We start from the raw sequence: 21,680 nt of genomic DNA, 5'->3' as shown, positions 1-21,680 counted from the left end.
GAAGTGCAGGGAGCGGAGGGAACGGGAGGGAAAAAAGGAGTGTGTGTGTATGGGGGGGGGGGGAGTGAGGATCGGGTGTGAAGGGAGAGTCGAAGAAAGATGGGAGGGAGAGGGGGATCGGGAGGGGCGGAGGAAAGAGGGGGGTGGGAGACGGGGGAGGTGCCCCGTTCGGGGGAGCATGCAAAGAAGCTGCGGTTCAGCTCCAGACGTAAGCGAGAGCTCCCGCTGGCTCCCAGCAGCCGCGGCTCCGCCCCCGGATAGTAGGGACGCTCCGGCGGGGCAGCCGCCGCCCCCTGCAGCCGCCAGCAGGAGGAGAGCCGCGGGGCGGGCCCAGCGTGCGGGTCGTGCGGAGCGGACGGAGCGGCGGCGGCAGTTTTCACCGGAGGACACCCAGGGGACAGCAGAGCCAGGGGTTCGGCAACGCTGACGGCTTCACCCGCCGCCCGCCCAGGGCCTAGCTCAGTGAGATTCTCGTGCTCTCTGAGCCCGGGAGCCTCCGAAGCAGCTCCGATAAATCTCCTCCCCATTCCAGCGAGCGCCTTCCCTGCCGTCCTCCGGCTCTCCCGGGACCGATCCCACCCCCCGCTCCTGCCTGCCTGTCTGCCGTCTGCCTGCCTGTCTGCCGTCTGCCTGCCTGCCCTCCCGCCCGGCCGCCCTTCCGGGAGTGTGGGGCCATGAACGGCTACGGCTCCCCGTACCTGTACATGGGCGGCCCGGTGTCCCAGCCGCCCCGGGCGCCCCTGCAGCGCACGCCCAAATGCGCCCGCTGCCGCAACCATGGCGTGCTGTCGTGGCTCAAGGGCCACAAGCGCTACTGCCGCTTCAAGGACTGCACCTGCGAGAAGTGCATCCTCATCATCGAGCGCCAGCGGGTGATGGCCGCGCAGGTGGCGCTCCGCCGGCAGCAGGCCAACGAGAGCCTGGAAAGCCTCATCCCGGACTCGCTACGGGCCCTGCCGGGACCCCCGCCCCAGCCTTCGGGGGACAGCGGCGCCGCGCCGCCGCCGCCGCCGCCGCCGCCGCCGCCGCCGCCGCCTCCGCGGCCCGCGGAGCTGGCCGCCGCCGCCGCCGCCGCCGCCCTGCGCTGGGCCTCCGAGCAGCAGCCCCCCAAGCCGGGTAAGAAATCGGGGCGCACGGCGCGGGGGGATGGGTTCGGATCTCCGGAGGCACTTCGGGAACCTCTTCCGGGCCAGCTGGGGAGCCTCGCCTGGCGTTCCGACGGGGCAAAGAGTAGAAGTGGCTTCGCGGGCCACCCTCGCCCCATCACGCTCACCCCAACTCGCCCACAACCACACGCAGCCCTGTTGGGCGCTTCCTCGTATCCTGCCCGGAGCCCGGGGCTTCCAACCTCCCCGTTACTGGGGTCTGGGCGAGGTGAGGACTGGGGGAGATGGTCTTGCCCCCCCTTCTTGCCCCCTCCTCTCGCACCCGGCCCTCCCCCAACCCCAAGCCCCCGTTTTATGTGTGCTGTAACTTCTCTAAGATTAAACCCCTCCCCAAGCCCGAACAAATATTTAGGGTTTCGTTACTGCTTTCTTGAAGAAGGGGAGAGAGAAGGGGGGTGGGGGTGGGGGATGAGAGGGAGAGAGAGAACCAGCCAGAGAAAGACGCGTGCTGACGGACATGCAGCCTAGCGACCCGCCGCTTTAAAAGGGGATTCGGATTGGGTTGTAAAATTGGCCAAGAGGCAAACCAAGATTCGAGATTCGGAGAAATCGAAGCCGAGATTCAAGACTCTGAGTGAAGAGGGGAGGGTGAGGAAGGGGATTCCAGAGGGAGGACTACAACCCGGGACTATGGGCCCAACCGGGTTACCCTTGGGATTGAGCTTGTAGTGTTACCGGGATGCGTTCAGGAATCTCTGGGAGAGGGTGGGACTTTCAGGAGCGATCCCTGGGGATGGTGTTAAAGTCTGAAAGAGAGCCCGTGGGCCACAGGCTCAAACTTTGCGTTTGCTCTTTCCTGTTGTGAAAGTTGGGGTGTGCGTGTGTATGTATGAAGGAAGAGGCGGGCAAAAATTGGAGGAGGAAGGGTTTGGTTCCTCTGGGGTCTCCAGCTGCACAAATTTGGTTATCTCTTGACAGGGCCCTCAAAATCCGCCAAAAGGGAAGTGAGCAAACGCGATTTAGTTTGTTCACACCCGCGGCGTCGACGACCTTGAAACCTCTCGCATACGCTCGATTCTTGGTCGGGGGTTGCCAAGTAGGGGCAGGAGAAATGGAGAAGATAAGCGATAGAACCCTACCCCTTTTTCTCCCTTCTTTCCCTCCCTGTTTGTGGGGTCGGATTAGAACCCCCCACTTCTGTGCTCTTGGATCCCTCTCCACCCAGGCTTTCTCCCCCTCTGGGGTCCTGTGCGCTTTGGAGTATCCCGCGCAGAGAGAGGAAGAAGGAGAGAAGGGGGAGGGGGGTGTCGAGACAGGGAGAGAAAGAACCTGCTCTTCTTAAACTCTTCTTTTCCCCTTCTCATCCTGAGTTGTTGTTAGTGTGTTTGGGGTGTGTGTGTGTGTGTGTGTGTGTCCCCGTCCCCTGGAGGGGTGGTGTATTGAATACTTCTGAGTGAACCTATGGGCAGCGGGTGAGCAGGCTGAGGTGCTGATGGAAATAAGCTGGAGCCCGGGCAGGGTTTTCAAGAGTTTTTAAGCCCAGGGAGAGCGCCCGGTTCCCCACTGTCCATCACCACCTGGCCGGCAGGGTTTTCCTTCCTCCCCGGGCGATCAGTAGTGTCCGACTGCAAAGCGGGGCGCCTGGGGCAGCTGAGCCGATTAAATCGACAGTTGCTCCAAGGCGTCTGAATGGAGAAACGGGTTCAAGGATTTTAGGTTGCATGGTGGAAGTGCTCAAAACAAGGCTTCGGGGGAGTTTGGTGCGTTTAAATCCCAGCGAGAATATTAGCCTTTTAGGAAGAGTAGGACTCCGAGGACGGACTGACTGCCTGCTTGCCTATCGGTCTGTCCGTCCGTCCGTTCGATCGTTCGTTCCGGGGCAGGCTTTTCCCCATATATTTTTTAAAAAGTGGCAGGACTTGAGGTGTCCGCGCCCAGAGATGGGTCTTGGCTTGGGTTTCCCAGGGCCTGGGCCCGACAGCCCCGGACCCAGGCCAACCCTCCTCCAGGGCACAGGGCAAAGGAAGAACGGTATGTATGTGTGGGGGCAGGGTCTTCACACTTTCGGGGCAGGGAATTTCCGGAAAGATCGGTCGGTTCCCAGACTCCACGGACACTGAGAAGAGAGGCCTCACAGCTTTGGGGCCCCGCAGATTTCCCGGACGACGGGACGCCCAGTTCTTTAAGGTTCCAACCCTGGCGGGAAAGAAAGAAAAGCGCTACCAGAAACAGCGGCAGCACATCCATGTTTTGCAGTTTAGCTGGGTTACAGCTAAGGACTGCAACTACCGAAGCTAGGAGTGACGCCAAGGACATTGCATTGCTTTGCGGTGTGGAGAGAGGAGTGGGAGAATGGGGAGCCGTGGGACGAGGGAGACATAGAAAGCGAGAGACTTTATCAAGAACAGAACAGCGGACAGAGTTGGGCACATGTGTCCTTTTTCTCCAGCCTCCACTGTCGATTCAGGGATAGATTAGGGTTTAAATTATTTAAAGAATTACCGAAAACGAGATACAGATAGGTAGATAAATCTGGAAAAAAGTCTATATATAACTATAGCATACAAGTGTGCTCTTTAACATATCATGCATGCTATTTACTGTACATATTATCATCCATTTATATCGTGTCAGTTTGACTCGGTTTATTTTTCTTTCGAATTCTAGAAGTCAAAAACTCGGCCGTCCTTTTTTAAGGGTAAATCGTCTTTAGAAAGCATTCCTATGGTTGTGTGTGTGTGGATGGGAGAGGAGGGAGCGAGGAACATTTTTTTCTGAACAAAAATGCCAGAGTAAAAGCACCTGACGCATCTCCCTCGCCCCAAGATCAGGGAAAGAGGTACGGCTGCTGAAGCGGTGTATTTACAGGGAGGTCACCCCGAGATATTAAAATCTTTGTGTTCAATCGGCGCAGCTCCTCGAGGCTAAAATCAATCTGTGGAGCCAGCAGAAGCTTATTCTCTTCGTCGCTGCTCCAAGATCAATGGAAGAAACGGGTGTGCATTTACCACCCCTTCGCTATCAGTATTAGAATACAAACCTTCCCCTTTCTTTTCTTCCCGACCTTATTTCCGGTTAGGAAAATCATATTCTTTTTTTATTGTTGCGTTTTTAGTATATCTTTCTCTTTGATATTGTTTCTCTTTTAGAACTGAATTATTCAGGAAGACACTGAGTCCAAGAGCTGATGCGAATCTCTAGATAAAGTTGACAATATGTTTCCCCCAAGAACCTCCCCTCAAAACCCCCCCAAAACGAAAGTCTTATCCAGAACACCAAAACACTTCTCCCCGAAAATCTTGGAAATCTTTCTAGTAGGTAAAATGTCTGTATCAACAGGCCGGACTAGCCGAGCCAGCCCTTCAAGAACCGGTGGCGAGCCGGGCCGCCCTGGGAGGGATAAGGGTCACGGCCAAGGTGAAAGGCTGAGGCTCCACATTCCTCGGACCTCATCGTCTCGTCCGAGTCCGCCGCCCTGCCCCGTCCCGCCCCACTAGCCCCGACAGGGGCAAAGGGCCGGAGAGAAAGTATTTTGACTTTCTCTCCCACTCTTCTCTTTCTCCTCTTCGGGGCAAGCCAGAAACCCAGTATAAGGAACAATTCGATCTATTTCGTTCCGTCCAATGGAGGTGAAAGGAAAAGTGGGAAAGAGGCTGGGGAAGTGGGCACCGAGAGGTTCTGGGAATGAGGTACTTTTTAAATTTAATTAGAGGAGAAAGGTAGGTAAACACAGAGAGCCACCGAGATGCAGGAACAGGCAGAGAGAAAGAGAGGGAGAGGAGGAAAATTACAGAATTTCTTTCATGCAAGTCCGTGATCCCTCCCCGCCACCCCCATCCCTCAACGCACCCGGCTTCCTTTTCCTCCTGGAACGGGCCCAGGGCGGGACGGACATCCCGGCCGGAGAGAACGAACTTTTAAATAATTCGATCCACCTTTCAACTCCATCTCTGTAAAGCTATCGTCTACTTCCAAGTGAATCCCGGGAACGAGAGCGGGAGGAAAGGCGGGGACGAGATGCGGGGGCCTCCGCATACTCACATACAAACCTTTGTTTTTCCAGGGTCCCTGCGGGCCCGTCTTCCCACGCTCCGGGAGCTGCTCCAGGCAAACCCCCATACCTTCCCACTCCCACTCTCCCCAAGAGCTTTGTCCCCCGAGGGAGAGGAGACTGGAAGTCGGGGCCCAGGGAAGGGAGAGGCGATCGGCAGCGGGTCTGCAGTTTTCCTGCGCAGTCAGGTCGGGGTTGCGTTTTTTTACGTCTGTCTGTCTATCTGACTGCCTGTTCTGCTTTGCCCGGGGCCGGACTTCCTTGAGAGGGATGGAAGGGCCGGCCCCAGGAGCTAGGGGTTCAGTCGTGCCAGAGTCCCTTTATAGCGCCCGCTTCGACTCTGCCTCAAGCAGCAGGATGCTTTCGACAGCGGCACCCCCATGGGCCCTCCGTTGCTTCTACTCTGTGAGGGTGTCTCCCGACCCGCCTCCCACTCGACCTGCAGGGAGCGGGGAGTCTGTGCCCCCGGGACTCATCATGATGAGGATGATGGTATCTGCTAAGGGCTTACTATGTGCCGGGCACTGTACACAGTCTCTGTCCCACGTGGGGTTCACAGTCTCAACCCCCACTTTACAGAGGTGACTGAGGCCCAAAGAAGTGAAGTGACTCGCCCGAGGTCACACAGCAGACAAGTGGCAGAGCCGGGATTAAAACCGCTGACCTTCTGACTCCCAGGCCCGTGCTCTATCCACTACGCCATGTTGCTGCTGCTCCCCACAAATACGTCCTCCCCGTCACCCCTCTCCTCACCGCCTGGGCTACTTGCTTGCCTCCTCCTTTGCTCTGACGATCTTTCCTCGCCCCTTGCTCCTAGCCCTCCAGCCTCGCTCTGCAACCTTGTGAGCCCCGCCCCCCTTCTCCCCCTCCCCAAACCCGCAGATCCTTGGGGGGCTGAGAAGAAAGTCTTGGGAAGCTGGGGGGCCAAGGGGGTTCGTGTCACCCTACCGGTCTGAGGGCTGGTGGGAGGAAAGGAAGAGATTGCGTCGTACAAACTCTGGTTCCGCGCTCCCGTGCCGGAAAGAGAAACAGAAATCGACTCCCTCCTCTGCGGGTTATAAATCTGGCGGATAGCGGTGCTATTGACTCGCACACCCAACTTTTCTTTTCCCTGATAGATGAACTCCCCGGTTTAAAAGATTACAGTAATCACAGGAGGACAGTGTAAATCGAATCTGATAGCAATAACTTTCGGGGAAGGTCAGGCTCAAGTGAAATGTTACCAAGCAACAGGCATTTTGTTTGCAAAATACAATCAAAGAGCATTGATGAGAAATTCTTCCCTGCCAGCCAGTCAGCATTTTCCGCTAACAGCTTTATAGGGGGAAAAGGAGTAAATCTTCATAAATCAAATTCCCCCGAGGACTTGCAGCCCCTTTCTGGAAATGTTGCACTTCTTCATGGACAGGGAGGAGGCGGTGGCCCTAGCAGACATTCATCTTCCTCCTTCTCTTCCTGCCTTACCTGTTGCAGCTCTCCAGCCTCAAACTGCTCTGCCCTTTGCCTTGCTTGACGCGTTCAGTCTAACCCGATTCTGTTCCCAGATCAAGGGTTGTCTCTCATCCCCGGAGTTATTTCTGGAGATGTTAACGATGGCCATAATCATGACATCATTATAGTTATTATCATATATGGTATACCCTATATTATAGTAATTATAGTAAGAAAATAGTTATTCCTTCAATAGTACCAAGAATCAGGCAATCTAGCAAGGCAGTTTTCTTCCCAAAAGAACCCAAAGAACGCAAAGACACCTCACAAATTACTTCCGTGAGAGATCCATCTCTACAATAATACGCAGCCACCTTCCCCAAGTCCCTGCTTCTTTAAAAATAAAAACACAAACTAAGTAAACTAAAAGGACAACCCATTAGCTGAACAAACAAGAGGCTACAGGAGTGGAGGAGATGGTCCTGAAGTAGGAAAAGAGTCCTCATCTCTTAAAAAAGGATATCATTCATATGACTCCTGCTCATTGAAAACCTATTTCCCTGTCTGACTGAAGGATGGAAGAATGCTTAACACTCTGATTCACAGTTCTGGCACAGAGAGACCCCACTGCTATGTATCTGGGGTCCGAGGTAAATCTCTAAGTCATATTTCGCTCAGGTGTAACACTTTCTGTGAGTTTACCAGAATAAGATTGTTAGGAACATTGATTTTCTTCTACAATTCCTGACTAATACTGATGTACAATGGGCATCCACTCTTCCCCATTTCTAAGATCAAATCGAAAAGGATTATTTCCTAAGTAATAAGATCGATTTATTAATTTACCTTAAATTTTTCTGAATTCGGTTTTGTGCTTTAACATTTTTGGCCTCCAACCGAAAATGTAACAAGAGCAGGTCTGTGTTTGGAATTTAACCCAAGACATTTCTTCGAAAGGCCCTCCCGAATCACTGGGAATTTTGTGTGGTTATGAAATCCTATGTGAATGGGCTGCTGTTAAGAAGTGTTTTTATAAAGCCCAAATAAACAGATTCTGCAATCTCCATTTCTGAATGCTTTGACATGGTGGCGAAGAGAAAAATGGAAATGTTTGAGTAAGGAAAAATTCCTGTATATGCATGCCTGTTTGATTATTTTTCATTTGGCACTTAAAAGGCCCCGGACTTCTGTTTATTTGGGGATAGGAATGAGCAAAGTGACTCTAAGCACCACTGCATTTAAAATAGGAGTTTCTCCATTCAGCTGTCTCTCTCTGAAATATTTAGCTCCAGATATGCTCCAGGCTTGTCAGAAATGGTTGAAATGAGTAAGACTGCGGTTTTGATGTGGAACAACCTTAAGCACTGACAACTCTGGAGCAAGTCTGAGCTTTGCATACTAAAATCTTGTTACTTGGGTCAACTTTTTGGGTGGATGATTTTCTGTGCGTTCTTAGTCAAATGTCTGTGGGTTTTGGAGGCTAAATTGCCTCATATCTTTTAAAATGTGGGTAAACAGGGCATATAAACCATTCTTCTCAGTACAACTTCAATTGTTAGGACTGTTTCCTTGAGAACCTTGCAGCTACAGAGGACTGAGGACTGAGTCCAGACATGGTGATCAATAGAGGTCCCAAAATCTGGTTGACCACTATGAGTAGTTTAGGAATCAAGGCTGATGACTGTGGGAAGCAGATGAAGAGTAGGTTTTTTTTTTTTCTTTCTTCTCCTTTTTGCCCAGCTCCCTTTTAGTAAGAATGCTGTTCTGGACATTTTATTTATTAATGATTTTGATACTGTCTTTCAGCAATTCTTATCTACTAACAGACCAAATGGAATCTAATGATTTATAAATCTAGAATTATTTTTCAAAATGTTATGAAAAATATTTCAGGACAAACTAGGAGGTGTCTTTTAATGGTGCAATTTCTTTGCATTTTTTGATGAAATTCAGGAAAATCTAAGGCAAATTAAGAGTATCAATTTCACTGCCCAGAAAAATTCCTTTACTCCTTTTTTTTTCTTAAATTGAGATGAGTGAATGCACTAAGCTTACATGTAAATTGTTTGTAAAATTAAAAAAAATCACACTGGCAGAGGGCACAGTAATACAATAGCAAATATATGGTGAAATTATGTCTCACTTTAATACCAAGATATCAGAAATGTGTGCTTCAGAGAGCTATTTTGGGGATTATTCATTCATTCATTCATTCATTCATTCAGTAGTATTTATTGAGCGCTTACTATGTGCAGAGCACTGTACTAAGCACTTGGAATGTACAATTCGCAACAGACAGAGACAATCCCTGCCCAGTGACGAGCTCACATAAAGTGGCCCAGATTGCCTATGCACTGCAACCCCTCGGATTTAAGTGGCAGGATCGTTAGGAGCCTTAGCATCCCTGGGAACATTAGGTTTGCCTCTTCAGTGCCACCTTCTAGATCCCAGCTCAATCCCTGTAATTGTGATAGTAGTACTAGTCCTTTCCAAGGAGCCGTGGAGCTCACTTTGGGGAGGCAATGAATATTTACTCAGTTACCGTGAGTACACCACCAGAATACTTTCAGGCTGCTGATGGTGTGGTCCAGTTTATATTCAATTGTAGCAATGTGGTGCTTTGGTGGGACATAATATTTGCAACTGTTGAGGTTAACCATGTTTTCAAACTGGGAAGATATGTTGCAGGGTGTCCTAGGAGTCACAGAAAATTGCAACCAGGTGTCAATCCCCTTCTCATTTGCCCTCACTTTCAGAACCAGCTTCTTTTGGGTGCTGAGGCTTTCTATGCTCTTTGCCAAAGTGTGATTTCTGTCCTTACTGACTGTCTCAATGCTTCCGTTTTAGTGGAATTGAGCTTGCACAAGGAAGGAAAATATAATTGCTTCAAGTGGACACCTACTCTGAAGGTCTTGAAGTTTTCAGAAATAGCTCAATTTAAAGTTTTCTCAGCACTGTGTTCCCTGCCTCTCCAGCCCAGGGTAGTTTCTTTGCTTGATTTGAAAAGAGAATAAGAAGGAATGCTAAGTTAAAATAAATAGGAAAATTGTTTTCTAAGCATATAATCATGTTTCTGAACATTTATTGCACTGATACTTGAGGGCTCTTTGGAGGTATACCATTTAAAAAATTTCTCCAAGCTCCACTGAGCAGGGCCCAAGTTAATTAAAAAAAAATGTATGCATACACTCAGATACACACACACACACACACACACACACACACACACACACTCCATTGCATTTTAAAGCTCGAACAGCTGTTCAAAACATGATGATTTACATGTTGCAGCACCTTCTTTTCTCTTCTGGAAAAAAAGTCATTACCCTCCAACTTAATGCATTAAGGAGGATTCACAAAATGATTAGGATAACAAACTGGAACCCCCTCACCATTCAAAAGTCAAAAGAAGCAAAAGTCAAGTTTCATTAAGTAACGCATAAGCATATGCCAACCAAAGCCAATAGTAGCCTCTGAAAAGCTGCTTTATATACATAATCAACAAGTGAACTCTGGTATGAAAAGTCCTTTACCTTCATGAATAAGGTAAAATAAATGCAATTCCTGAAATGCAGATCGAGATGGATATCAGTGTCAAATTTGTAACTAAGAGATGCATTGTGGAATAGAGGTAGCTATTGAAATGTCTGTGTGCATGTGTGTGTGCGCGTTTGTGTGAATTTGTGTATTTAGGAGACTTTATATTTTCGGTGTGTGCTGCTTATGAATGGCTCCTTGTTGAGTTTAACAACGTGGAGCAACCAACGTAAAGCACACACAGACGACTATAGCTTCTCCATTGATTACTGGCCACGAAAACTTACACAACAGCATACTGTATAGGAAGTCTTCGACTTACGACTGTCCGAGTTACGACGAACGGCACTTCCGACATCTCTGAATTTACACCCTCTTTCAGGTTTACGACATCGGATCCGACTTTACGACACCAGGCTCATAAGGTAAGTATTACATAACCCCCACCCCATCCTTCCTCGCGGAGTCCTTGTCCCTCCCACCTCCTCCCTCTGCTCAATGTCACGCCTGCTGTCACAGCTGGCCCCCTCTGTGACCCCGGCCCCCACCTTCTGGGACCAGAAAGTCGGGGGCTGGGACTGGATGGGGTGGGAAGAGTGAGGGAGCCAGTGGCAGAGCTGCTTCTCCCCCTCCTTCTCTTCCCACCGCCACTGATGGTGACAGCAGTGACCACAGTCACTGCAGAAGTTGCCCCCCCCCCCATTTCCCTTCCCCCTTTATGCCTCCGCCTTCCTTGAGAAGAATAGGAGCAGCAGCAGCAGCTTCTGCTGAGATTCTCCTCGTCCTCCCCCAGTCTCTCCCCACCCCCTCCCACTGGCCCCTGTGTGGCCTGTCCTTGTCTGATCCCTGCTCCTTGGCTCCTTGGCCATGGAGGAGGCCAGCAACAGTAGCGGAGGGGTAATCTGAGTGGCCGTCAGCTCTGCTAGGTCACTGCCTTGGGAAACCACTCTGGCCCAGGAAGGGGCTCCCAAGTGCCGGAGATTGGGGAGAATCAGGCAATAGCCACCGCCCACCGTCTTTCTCTTGTCCATCTCCACTCAACTGTCTCCCGGCGGGAACCTCTGACCCAGCCTGGAACTGCTTGTTGGAGCGATGCTACAGTCTTTTGCCCCCAGCAAGCTCCAGCTGGTGGCAGCCCCCTCACCCCAACCCTTTCTCTCTCCTCGTACCCCTCTGGCCAGGGACCAAAGAAAACTCAGCATCGCTGGACAGGAGTTTCACCCCTTTTACCTGCCTGCTGGTGTGATTGCCTTTAGCCGGATAGGCAGACTCTGAGAAATTGGATGGTTTTCAGCAGCTACAACAGAGGGGTCATCAACCAGGAATTTCTGGTCACTTCTCTAAATGACATGTCTGTTTAACATTTGTCTATGCTTTTTAGGTCATTTAAAGGTAGTGGTATTGCACATTTTATGGTACAGTATTGTACTCTATATTTTTTGTACCCTATTTTTTAACTCTTTATGTGATTTTTATGTCAGTATGATTGCTATTTATAATATAAATTCATTTATATCTTTCCAATGGTTTTCAATGTTTTCATCAATTATATCTAGGAAAATTTTGTTTGGTATCAGGATAACATTCATTTAGGGTCTTTTAATTGAATATTTTAAAAATAAAATGAAATGGGGTAATATTAAAAGGGGGAATATTCTGTGTGCTAACTCAAATACATCTGAACATATATTGTGCTTAATCTATTTCTTTGTGGCTCTCTGGTAAGTAATGTGCTCTTATAATGCGAAAGATTGCCTGGGGACAGATTCGTGGCTGTAAGCAAACCAGGCACCTCGTAATCTTTTCTAATAGTCAAGCGCTTAGTACAGTGCTTTGCACACAGTAAGCGCTCAATAAATATGATTGAATGAATGAGTGAACAATAGCCAGCTTCATGCTGTAATGCACCCCTTTTGGAAATAGTTTACAAAAAAAATCCCAAAACCTTCAGTGCATGCTATTTCTCTCTTGGTTATCATTTTCAATCAATCAATGGTATTTGTTGAGCACTTACTGTGTGCAGAGCACTGTAGTAAGTACTTGGGAGAGTACAATACCATGAAATTGGTAAACACGATCCCTGCCCACAAGGTGCTTAGAGTCTACAGGGAGAGACAGACATTAAAATGAATTACAGATAGGGGAAATAGTAGAATATAAGGCTATGTACATAAATGCTCTGGGGTTGGGGTGAGTATCAAGTGCTTAGGGGTACAGACCTGATTGCATAAGTGACACGGAGAGGAGGGAGAGTAGGAGAAATGAGAGCTTAGCCAGGGAAGGCTTGTTTATCAAATGGCTTGTGAAATGCCATCAATAACAGGGCAGTCCCTCAAGTTGGAAATGATTGAGGTAATTGCTTCTTTGGCACGATCATATGACTGCTGATGATTCTGAGGATTACAATGCATGTGTCTTTATTTGTACATAGTCCTGCCCTGCAGACAGCCTGCTTTTCTTAAGCAGCTAGTGGAAAGGGACCTCGCTTAGTAAAGTTTCCAGCACATTTTGCTCAGTCTGTAGTGCCTATCACAGGCTACTCAGGTTTACCAGTCCCGGAGGTGGCTATTTAAGAGAGGTTTCCGTGTGCTTCAGCGCTCTTCGTGTAAGACCTACAATTATATTAACTAGCATACTGTGTATTGTAACCTAACGAAACACTGTGATAACTTAGTGCACTTGACAGATTTAACACATAATCAGCTTTGGGGAAAACAGATCTTAAAAGCATTAAAATTCCCTTTGGGCATGTCGACAGGGAGCTGATTATGTTACTGGCTTCTCCCTAGAAATCTCACTTGGGAATGGGAAATTGGAAGAACCTGCAGGGATGAATCATTTTCTAGTCTCACCCTGCTTATACCCTTGAGGAATTGATCTTCTCTGGGGAGACAGTGAAGGCTCCATGGGCGGGTAAAGTTACTGACCACGTGAAGCAAGTCCCGAACCCTTACATGTGTCATGCACTCATTTCATCCGGGGGACAGGAAGCATTCTCAATGCCCCTATTTCCGGAGAGCATCACAGTATTCCGATCACTGGTCAGGGAGTGTTTCACCTCTTGTCTTTGCAGAGATGCTCTAGGCTTCTTCCTTTTAAGAATCTCTGGAACAGAACCCTTGTGGTTGCGTTTACCTTTCCAGTTCAATCTGGAAATCCACGCGGCCCCCAAAATCTGGCTCCTGGCACATCTGTTACCCTTCTGTGAATGCCAGGAAGGGATTGACCCAGCTGTTCTCTGCCTTTCAGATCTGACTGAAGAACACTTGGGAGACAGCAGTGGAGGAGACAACACCGAAGCCTACAGCGACAAAGACACCGATCAAAGGAGCTCTCCGGATGTGGCAAAAAGCAAGAGTTGCTTCCCCTCTGAGAGCCCTGAAATCGTGTCAGTGGATGAAGGCGGTTATGCCCTCCAGAAAAACAACAGCACAGTGGAGAGCAGGCCCGACAGCCCCAAGTACCATGCAGAGCAGAATCACCTCCTGATTGAAGGTCCGTCGGGGACCGTTTCTCTGCCTTTCAGTTTGAAAGCCAACAGACCTCCACTTGAAGTGTTAAAAAAAATATTTCCCAACCAGAAGCCACCAGTCCTGGAGCTGATTTTGAAGGGTTGCGGGGGAGACCTGGTCAGTGCCGTGGAAGTCCTTCTGTCCAGTCGCTCATCGGCCACAGGAGGGGACCGAACTTCTTCTGATTCTGAGAGTCTCGTTTTGCCTTCCAACGGGAACATTTTTGAACACACGTTGAGTTCCTACCCCATTTCTTCTTCCAAGTGGTCTGTTGGGTCAGCCTTTAGAGTCCCAGACACACTGAGGTTTTCCACCGATTCCAGTAATGTGGTGCCCAATCCGTTGGCTGTCCCCTTACAGCACCCTTTTCCTCAGCCGCCCCGGTACCCTCTGATGCTGAGGAATACTTTGGCGAGAAATCAGTCCAGCCCCTTTTTGCCTAACGATGTCACCTTGTGGAACACCATGACCCTGCAGCAACAGTACCAGCTGAGGTCCCAGTACGTCAGTCCTTTCTCCAGCAACTCCACCAGTGTCTTCCGAAGTTCTCCGGCCCTCCCCACTCGCCCATCAGAAGATCCTCGGATTTCGATTCCCGATGACGGCTGTCCAATTGTGGCGAAGCAACCCATTTATACAGAAGATGACTATGATGAAAGGTCTGATTCTTCGGACTCTAGAATACTCAATACATCTTCTTAAAGTGATGCTAGACAGGTGACGACTAAATGATATTTACCGTCCAGGTGAACTCTTGGGTACCAAGAAGGGGGAGGTGTACTGTACCAAACGCTTTTAATTCTGTTTCAAAAAAAAAAAAAAACAAAAAAAAAAACCCCAACTACATGACTTTTGCTTAATACTATACTTTAGCAATAAAAACGTAACTTATTTAATTTCTTGCACTTCACTTGAAAATGCCAAATAGCTATACTCAACGGCTTTAGTCTGAATGTTTCTTGTAAAGGAGAGTCTAATGCTAAGGATAGTGTCATGGGAAAACTGGGGTAGTGGAAGGTCTGTACTGGGATTGGGATGTGAGATGAGCCTGGCCCCTTACCTCAGACAACGTGGAAGGTTCAAACTTAAATGTGGTTTTGCAACAGAGGACTCCTCAGGATTTAAGAAGCCAAAAGGAAGTCTTCGGATGCCAATGGATGAAACAGGGGCCCTATATTCTTATGCTAAAAATCGTTCCGACGTTTAAGAGAGACTCACTACACTGGGGATAGAGTGAACTGCTTACATGCTATTTAAGCTTGGACACTTTTTAGAGACGAACTATTAAGAATTATCCTTTTCACATGGCTAGATCGAAACACGTGTAATGTCAATGTAAAACCAATTACAGCTGTGAATTGCATGAAATGTATTGTGAAATGAACACAAGATTAAGCATTGTCAGGTTAATGTAGCATGCTAAGGACTCTAGAAAAAAAAATAAACTGAGAAGATGATCTTGGTTTATGTCATTTATACTTGTGGCAAGAATATCTTCACAGATTGAAACATGGGGTTACTACGGGGCTATCCCAGAAGAGCAGGGGGCAAATTCTTTCCTGACTCAGTTAACTGAAACTTTCTGTTGAACGTGTGACTGGCAGAGCTCAGGAGCTGGGCTGAGAGAGGCAGGAAATTTTCAGCTGGAGAATTGACTGAGCATTATTAAGTCATCTTCTTTGTTGTTGCTTGTGCTCTACACAATAACTAGTGTGGGAAAAGGAGTCTGGACAATCCAACCTAGCTTTTTGCAGGCAGCTTGCTCACTCCTATTCACCTCAGTTGCCATCGCCTCAGTTTCTCTCCTGATCCCTCTAGAGTTGAATCAAAGGTCATGGGAAGATGAGAAGGCATTGGCTATAGCACCTAAAAATTGGACCAGGCCCCTTTAAGGAAGCCTATAGAAACCTGAAAACTGCTCCTTGATATAGCTGCATTATTCCCAGCACTAAAGCTATCAGAAGGCTGGTTAAATGAAATTTAGCTTAAAACAGGATTTGTATAGAGCCTAATACATTTCATTTTAAGCTAAAATCAAGATTATTCTGTATTTAAGACGATCCCCTCCTTTCTCTTCCCTTTAAATCCCATTTGGTACTTCAGAATGGAAAAAAGATGATTCACCAAGCCAGTGATCCTATAGACCCCATCCAAAGTGGCACACTTTTTTCAGAAGGGGTTAAGGAGGCTGGAGACTTTTTAAAAAAATAGAACCAAAAGAGGGGAGATGGGCAGGAATTGAGACTGCAGTCTCATGGCCCAAGGCTCCCCCATCACCAAGGTTCTTTTTTTTTTAAGGTACTTGTTTAATGTTTACTATGTACCAAGAACTGTACTAAGCATTTAGTACTGTACAAGGTAATCATATTGGACACAGTCCTACATGGGGCTCACAGAAGCAGCGTGGCTCAGTGGAAAGAGCACGGGCTTTGGAGTCAGAGGTCATGGGTTCAAATCCTGGCTCGGCCATTTGTCAGCTGTGTGACTTTGGGCAAGTCACTTAACTTCTCGGTGCCTCAGTTCCCTCATCTGTAAAATGGGGATGAAGACTGTGAGCCCCACGTGGGACAACCTGATTCCCCTGTGTCTACCCCAGCGCTTAGAACAGTGCTCGGCACATAGTAAGCGCTTAACAAATACCAACATTATTTATTACAGTCTAAATCAGAGGAAGGAGGATTTATTCCCCATTTCACTGATGAGGGATCTGAGGCACAGAGAAGCTAAGTAACTTGCCCAAGGTCACACAGCAGAGATAGGATTAGAACCCATGTCCTTTGACTCCCAAGCCTGTACTCTTTTCACTAGACCATGCAGCTTCAGCAGTTTGTGTGGCAGTGCCTCTTTCACCTGCCTATCATTGCCAGAGCAGAGAGGGCAGAATCCCCCGTAACACTTGTAAGGATGCTGAAAATGTGATGTCTGTTGGAGTCCTTGGTGCCCTGCTCGGAGCAGTGAGGGGCCCAAGTAATGTATGATATTTAAAAATAAATATTAGAATAAAAATATTTTTGCCATATAAAATCATTTTACAATTATTTAAAATTTTATCATTAAATAAATAAGGGACAGTAACAGGCTTAGTACCCATGTGTGACAAAACGATAAAACTACTCCTATACACTCCAAAGTAGAATTACTCTTTCTCTCTCGCCCTCTCTCTCCCAGGCACACACAAATCATGTACATATTCTCTGTTGGTCTTTTACTGCCTTTTCTCCCTTCAACTCCAGACTTTGGGCACTTGAGCTTTTTCAAATTAAGCTTTCCTGGCCACTGAAGCAACATCAAGATTTCCTAATGTTACTCTACTCGTCACTGACATTAAGAAGTTGGGTACCTACAAAAATCCCAGTAATTCATTCTCTATCTCCTTAACCGTGTACATTTTAGAGATCCCAAGATCAAATTGAATGACTCCTTATTGCTTCTATTTTCAACCACACCACAAGACTAAAGAAGCAGTGTGGCCTAATGGATAGAGCACATGTCTGGGAGTCAGAAGGACTTGGGTTCTAATTCTGGATTCACCACTTGTCTGCTGTGTGACCTTGGACAAGTCACTTCACTTCCCCGTGCCTCAGTTACCTCAACTATAAAATGGAGATTAAGACTGTGAGCCCCATGTGGGAGAGGGACTGTGTCCAATCTGATAATAAGGTTGGTATTTGTTAAATGCTTACGATGTTGCCAAACACTGTTCTAATCACTGGGGTAGATACAAGGTAATGAGGTTGTCCTACATGGGGTTCACAGTCTTAATCCCCATTTTACAGATGAGGTAACTGAGGCACAAAGAAGTTAAGTGATTTGTCCAAAGTCACACAGCTGATAAGTGGCAGAGTCAGGGTTAGAACCGATGACCTCTGACTCCCAAGCCCGTGCTCTTTCCACTAATCCACGGTGCTTCTCTTTATTAGCTTGAAGCAGCGTGGCTCAGTGGAAAGATCCCGGGCTTGGGAGTCAGAGGTCATAGGTTCGAATGCCGGCTCTGCCACCTGTCAGCTGTGTGACTGTGGGCAAGTCACTTCACTTCTCTGTGCCTCAGTTCCCTCATCTGTAAAATGAGGATGAAGACTGTGAGCCTAGCGTGGGACAACCTAATTACCCTGTGTCTACCCCAGCGCTTAGAACAGTGCTGTGCACATAGTAAGCACTTAACAAATATCAACATTATTATTTCGGGAAGCAGCGTGGCTCAGTGGAAAGAGCCAGGGCTTTGGAGTCATAGGTCATGGGTTCGAATCCCAGCTCTGCCGCTTGTCAGCTGTGTGACTGTGGGCAAGTCACTTCACTTCTCTGTGCCTCAGTTCCCTCATCTGTAAAATGGGGATTAAGACTGTGAGCCCCAAGTGGGACAACCTGATTACCCTGTATCTACCCCAGCGCTTAGAACAGTGCTCTGCACATAGTAAGCGCTTAACAAATACCAACATTATTACCTCAGCACTTAGTAAAGTGCCTGGCACATAGTAAGCACTTAACAAATACCATAGAAACAACCTCACAGTAACTAAAATAATAGTGGAGCACATTTTTTTAATCATGATACTCAAGAAAGTCTTAATTCTTTCCCCTTCCTCCGCTTTCATTTTCTGAAAATGATGCTAATGTTTCAAGGGAAAACCCATTCCACACAAGTTTGAGAGAAACACGTATTTAAAAAAATGACGTTCACAGTAGATAGAATCACAGAAATCTAGGGCTGAAAAGGCCTTTGAGAGACCTACACCTAAGTCCAATGGATAAATAAGACACTTTTCAACAATTCTTAGTTCTTGACTTAGTTAGTTAGTTCTTATTCATTCATTCATTCATTCAATAGTATTTATTGAGCGCTTACTATGTGCAGAGCACTGTACTAAGCGCTTGGGATGAACAAGTCGGCAACAGATAGAGACAGTCCCTGCTGTTTGACGGGCTTACAGTCTAATCGGGGGAGACGGACAGACAAGAACAATGGCAATAAATAGAGTCAAGGGGAAGAACAGCTCATAAAAACAATGGCAACTAAATAGAATCAAGGCGATGTACAATTCATTAACAAAATAAATAGGGTAACAAAAATATATACAGTTGAGCGGACGAGTACAGTGCTGTGGGGATGGGAAGGGAGAGGTGGAGGAGCAGACTGAGGGAAAAACCTAGTCTCTGGCAGAAATTGCATGGCCTAGTGGAAAATGCACGGTCTGGAAGTCAGGAGACCAGAATTTGAGTCCCAGTTTTGCATACTGGCCTGCTGTATGACTTTGGGCAAATCACTTAACCTCTCTGGGCCTCAGTTTCCTTATCTGTAAAATGGGGATCAGATAGATTGTGAGCCTCATGTGGGACAGAGGCTGTCTCCAATCTGATAACCTTATATCTACCTCAGTATTGCACATAGTAAGCACTTAATCAGTGTCCTGACTCTAAAATATAGTCAGTCAATGGTCATTACTGCACACCTGTGGTGGGCAGAGCTCTGGCCTAGGAACTTCCATCCCACAAAAACCCTAAACCCCATTAAGAGACCGTCATCTTGAAGAGAGTTGAATGAGCAAATATGTTTTTTCATCTTGTGGGCCCCATTTTACTTTACTAAAGATCAATCGGTGGCATTTTTTGAGCACTTACTGTGTGCAGAGCACTGTACTTTGTACTTGGAACAGGTGAGTTGACAGTTTAGATCTGGAGGCAATACGTTCTTATGATTATTTTCAGGGAAGTGAGACTCTTTTGGGCTGTGCTATTTACTGGGCAACATTGAACAAGTCAGTGCACCTCTCTGTGATCCTGGGAATAATAATATCGATACTACCTGGGGATCAGATTTCCATTCCCCTCCACCCTCTATGTCCAGTGGGAGAAGTCCAGTGAGAGTATTTATGAGTACAATACATCTCATATGCTAAGTTAACCATTCATTCCAATTTAGCTGGGAGAATCCTGGCTTTTTGTATGGAGCATGCTCCAATCCACACATGACATTCCAAGCCTATAAAGTGAGCAAGAGCTATTGGGGATTGGTGCAAGGAAATCTGACCAGTTTAACCAGGAAAGTCCAAATTTCCAGAACTTCTGTGTATTTTTCTGAAATGGCCAAGAATCTTGGGGGTGAGGGGGCATGTTTACCACCCCCTTTCCCAGTTCTCCTCACCTCTCCCACTTTCCTCCTTCCTATCCCAGTCATCAAGGGGAAGGGGAAGGTCGGTAAACTTAGAATAATGTGCTGTTGTTCTGTACCCTGGATTTATTTAAACTTCTGGAATTTGTTTCTTGACTAATCTTTAATCAAGTTTTTATTAACCTAAAATTATAGAATAAGGTAGGAACTTCACTTTGAAAATGATTTAGATTTTTTATTGAATTCATTGTATCAGCTAATTCATCTTTTGAAAGCTGAAAAAAATACAACCTCCATTCTGTGGATTTAGCTAGAGGCAGAGCTGAGAATAAAATCCATGAATCCAACCTCTTAGTCCTATGGCCTATGAAGTTAGATGATGGTATGCCTTTGGTCAGCCACCACTGGTTGGGTGAGGTATAATGGAAAGAGCACAGACCTGGGAGTCAAGATGTCTGGGTTATAGTTCTGACTCTATTACTAGCCTGCATGTGACCTTGGGCAAGTCACTTCACCTCTCTGGGCCTCAGTTTCCTCATCTCATCCTTCTCTGCCTCCCACTTCCTCACAGGGATGTCGTGGAGATAAAATGTGATAACTGATGTGAAAATATTTTGGAAAAAATGAAAAATCTCCACAAATTGAAGGTATTATTACTATTATTATTATTAACAACAATAATAATAATAATTCTCTGACATTGCTAATAGGTATTTAGCAGCAAGGGCACAACTCCACCCCTGTGTATGCTTCCTGAATAATAATAACAACAACAATAATAATGTTAATAATGATAATAATGAGAAGCAGCATAGTGTAGAGGATAGAGCACGGGCCTGGAGGGTAGAAGGTCATGAGTTCTAATACCAGCTCTGCCACTAGCCTGCTGTGTGACCTTGGGCAAGTCACTTCATTCTCTGGGCCTCAGTTCCCTCATCTGTAAAATGGGGATTGAGACTGTGAACCTCACATAGGATAGTACTGTATCCAACACGATTTGCTTGTCTCCAAACCAGTGCTTAGTATGGCACCTGGTACATAGTAAGTGCTTAACAAATACCATTATTATTATTACTATAATAGTTTTTGTGAAGGGTTTACTATATGACAAGCACTATACAGTGCTCTGCACATAGTAAGCGCTCAATAAATACTACTGAATGAATGAATATTAAGTGCTGGGTTAAATGCAATACAATCAGATCAGTCTGCTCTCTGATTCTTGTGGCTCACCTATTCACCTGATTGATAAAATCACTCTTCCAGGCATTACTCATGTTACTTTATCTACCTACAGTGACTTTTAGGAGGAACTAATTGTTGTTTTCCTCACATTCCCTACCCCCACCCCCAGGAACTTCAATCTCTTTCAATATATTTGCAGGTCCAGTAGGTCCATTTCCCAAATCCCTTGCTTTAAAATAGCTGCAGCTGCAAATAAACAGAGCTCTGTAGGAAAGGCAATGAATATTTCCTTCCTAGACTCCTGAAAGAGCATATGGCTTTGAACATGTCCCTGACCTAAACTTAACACAGAGAGAAATCACTGCAACTAACTATAACGATTCGTAGCTGGATGTATGAGAGAGGTGGTTATTGGACTAAGCATTCGATGTGAATGGCTCAGAGTCACCAAATCAAATTTCAGCTGGACTGGCTGAGCCATTCATCTTTTCGAGACAGATGAATTGAGTTGGATGCCATTGTGTGGGGAAATTTTGGACAAGGCCTTAAAAATGGAAACCTTGCCTGTTCTTTATGGCAATGAAAAGGTGGTGAGCCTCTTCGCTAACAACAGGGAGTCTGCCCTGATGTTCTGCCTGGAACAGAATTTTCTTTCTCTCCGCTACTACATTGGGAACAATTATTTTCAAGGTCCTGGTATTTGGCCAAGGCGCCTTTGCTGTACCCTTTTCCATGGGAGGAAACTCAAGTTT

The 21,680-nt window shown here is 47.0% G+C and overlaps 1 protein-coding gene across 1 annotated transcript; it reads left to right on the top strand.

Annotated features, from left to right (window-relative positions):
• The first annotated feature begins 247 nt into the window (after nucleotides 1-247).
• On the top strand, nucleotides 248-15,094 carry DMRT3 (doublesex and mab-3 related transcription factor 3). Its single transcript, XM_029054852.2, has 2 exons — nucleotides 248-1,116; nucleotides 13,375-15,094. Exons 1-2 carry the CDS (start codon nucleotides 675-677, stop codon nucleotides 14,337-14,339), a joined length of 1,407 nt encoding a protein of 468 aa, XP_028910685.1. The 5' UTR covers nucleotides 248-674; the 3' UTR covers nucleotides 14,340-15,094.
• Nucleotides 15,095-21,680: the final 6,586 nt, after the last annotated feature.

This window comes from Ornithorhynchus anatinus, chromosome X5, assembly GCF_004115215.2.
Source record: "Ornithorhynchus anatinus isolate Pmale09 chromosome X5, mOrnAna1.pri.v4, whole genome shotgun sequence".
Lineage (NCBI taxonomy): Eukaryota > Metazoa > Chordata > Mammalia > Monotremata > Ornithorhynchidae > Ornithorhynchus > Ornithorhynchus anatinus.
Note: the sequence above shows the minus strand (reverse complement) of the source record. Positions and strands in the feature narration are given on the sequence as shown.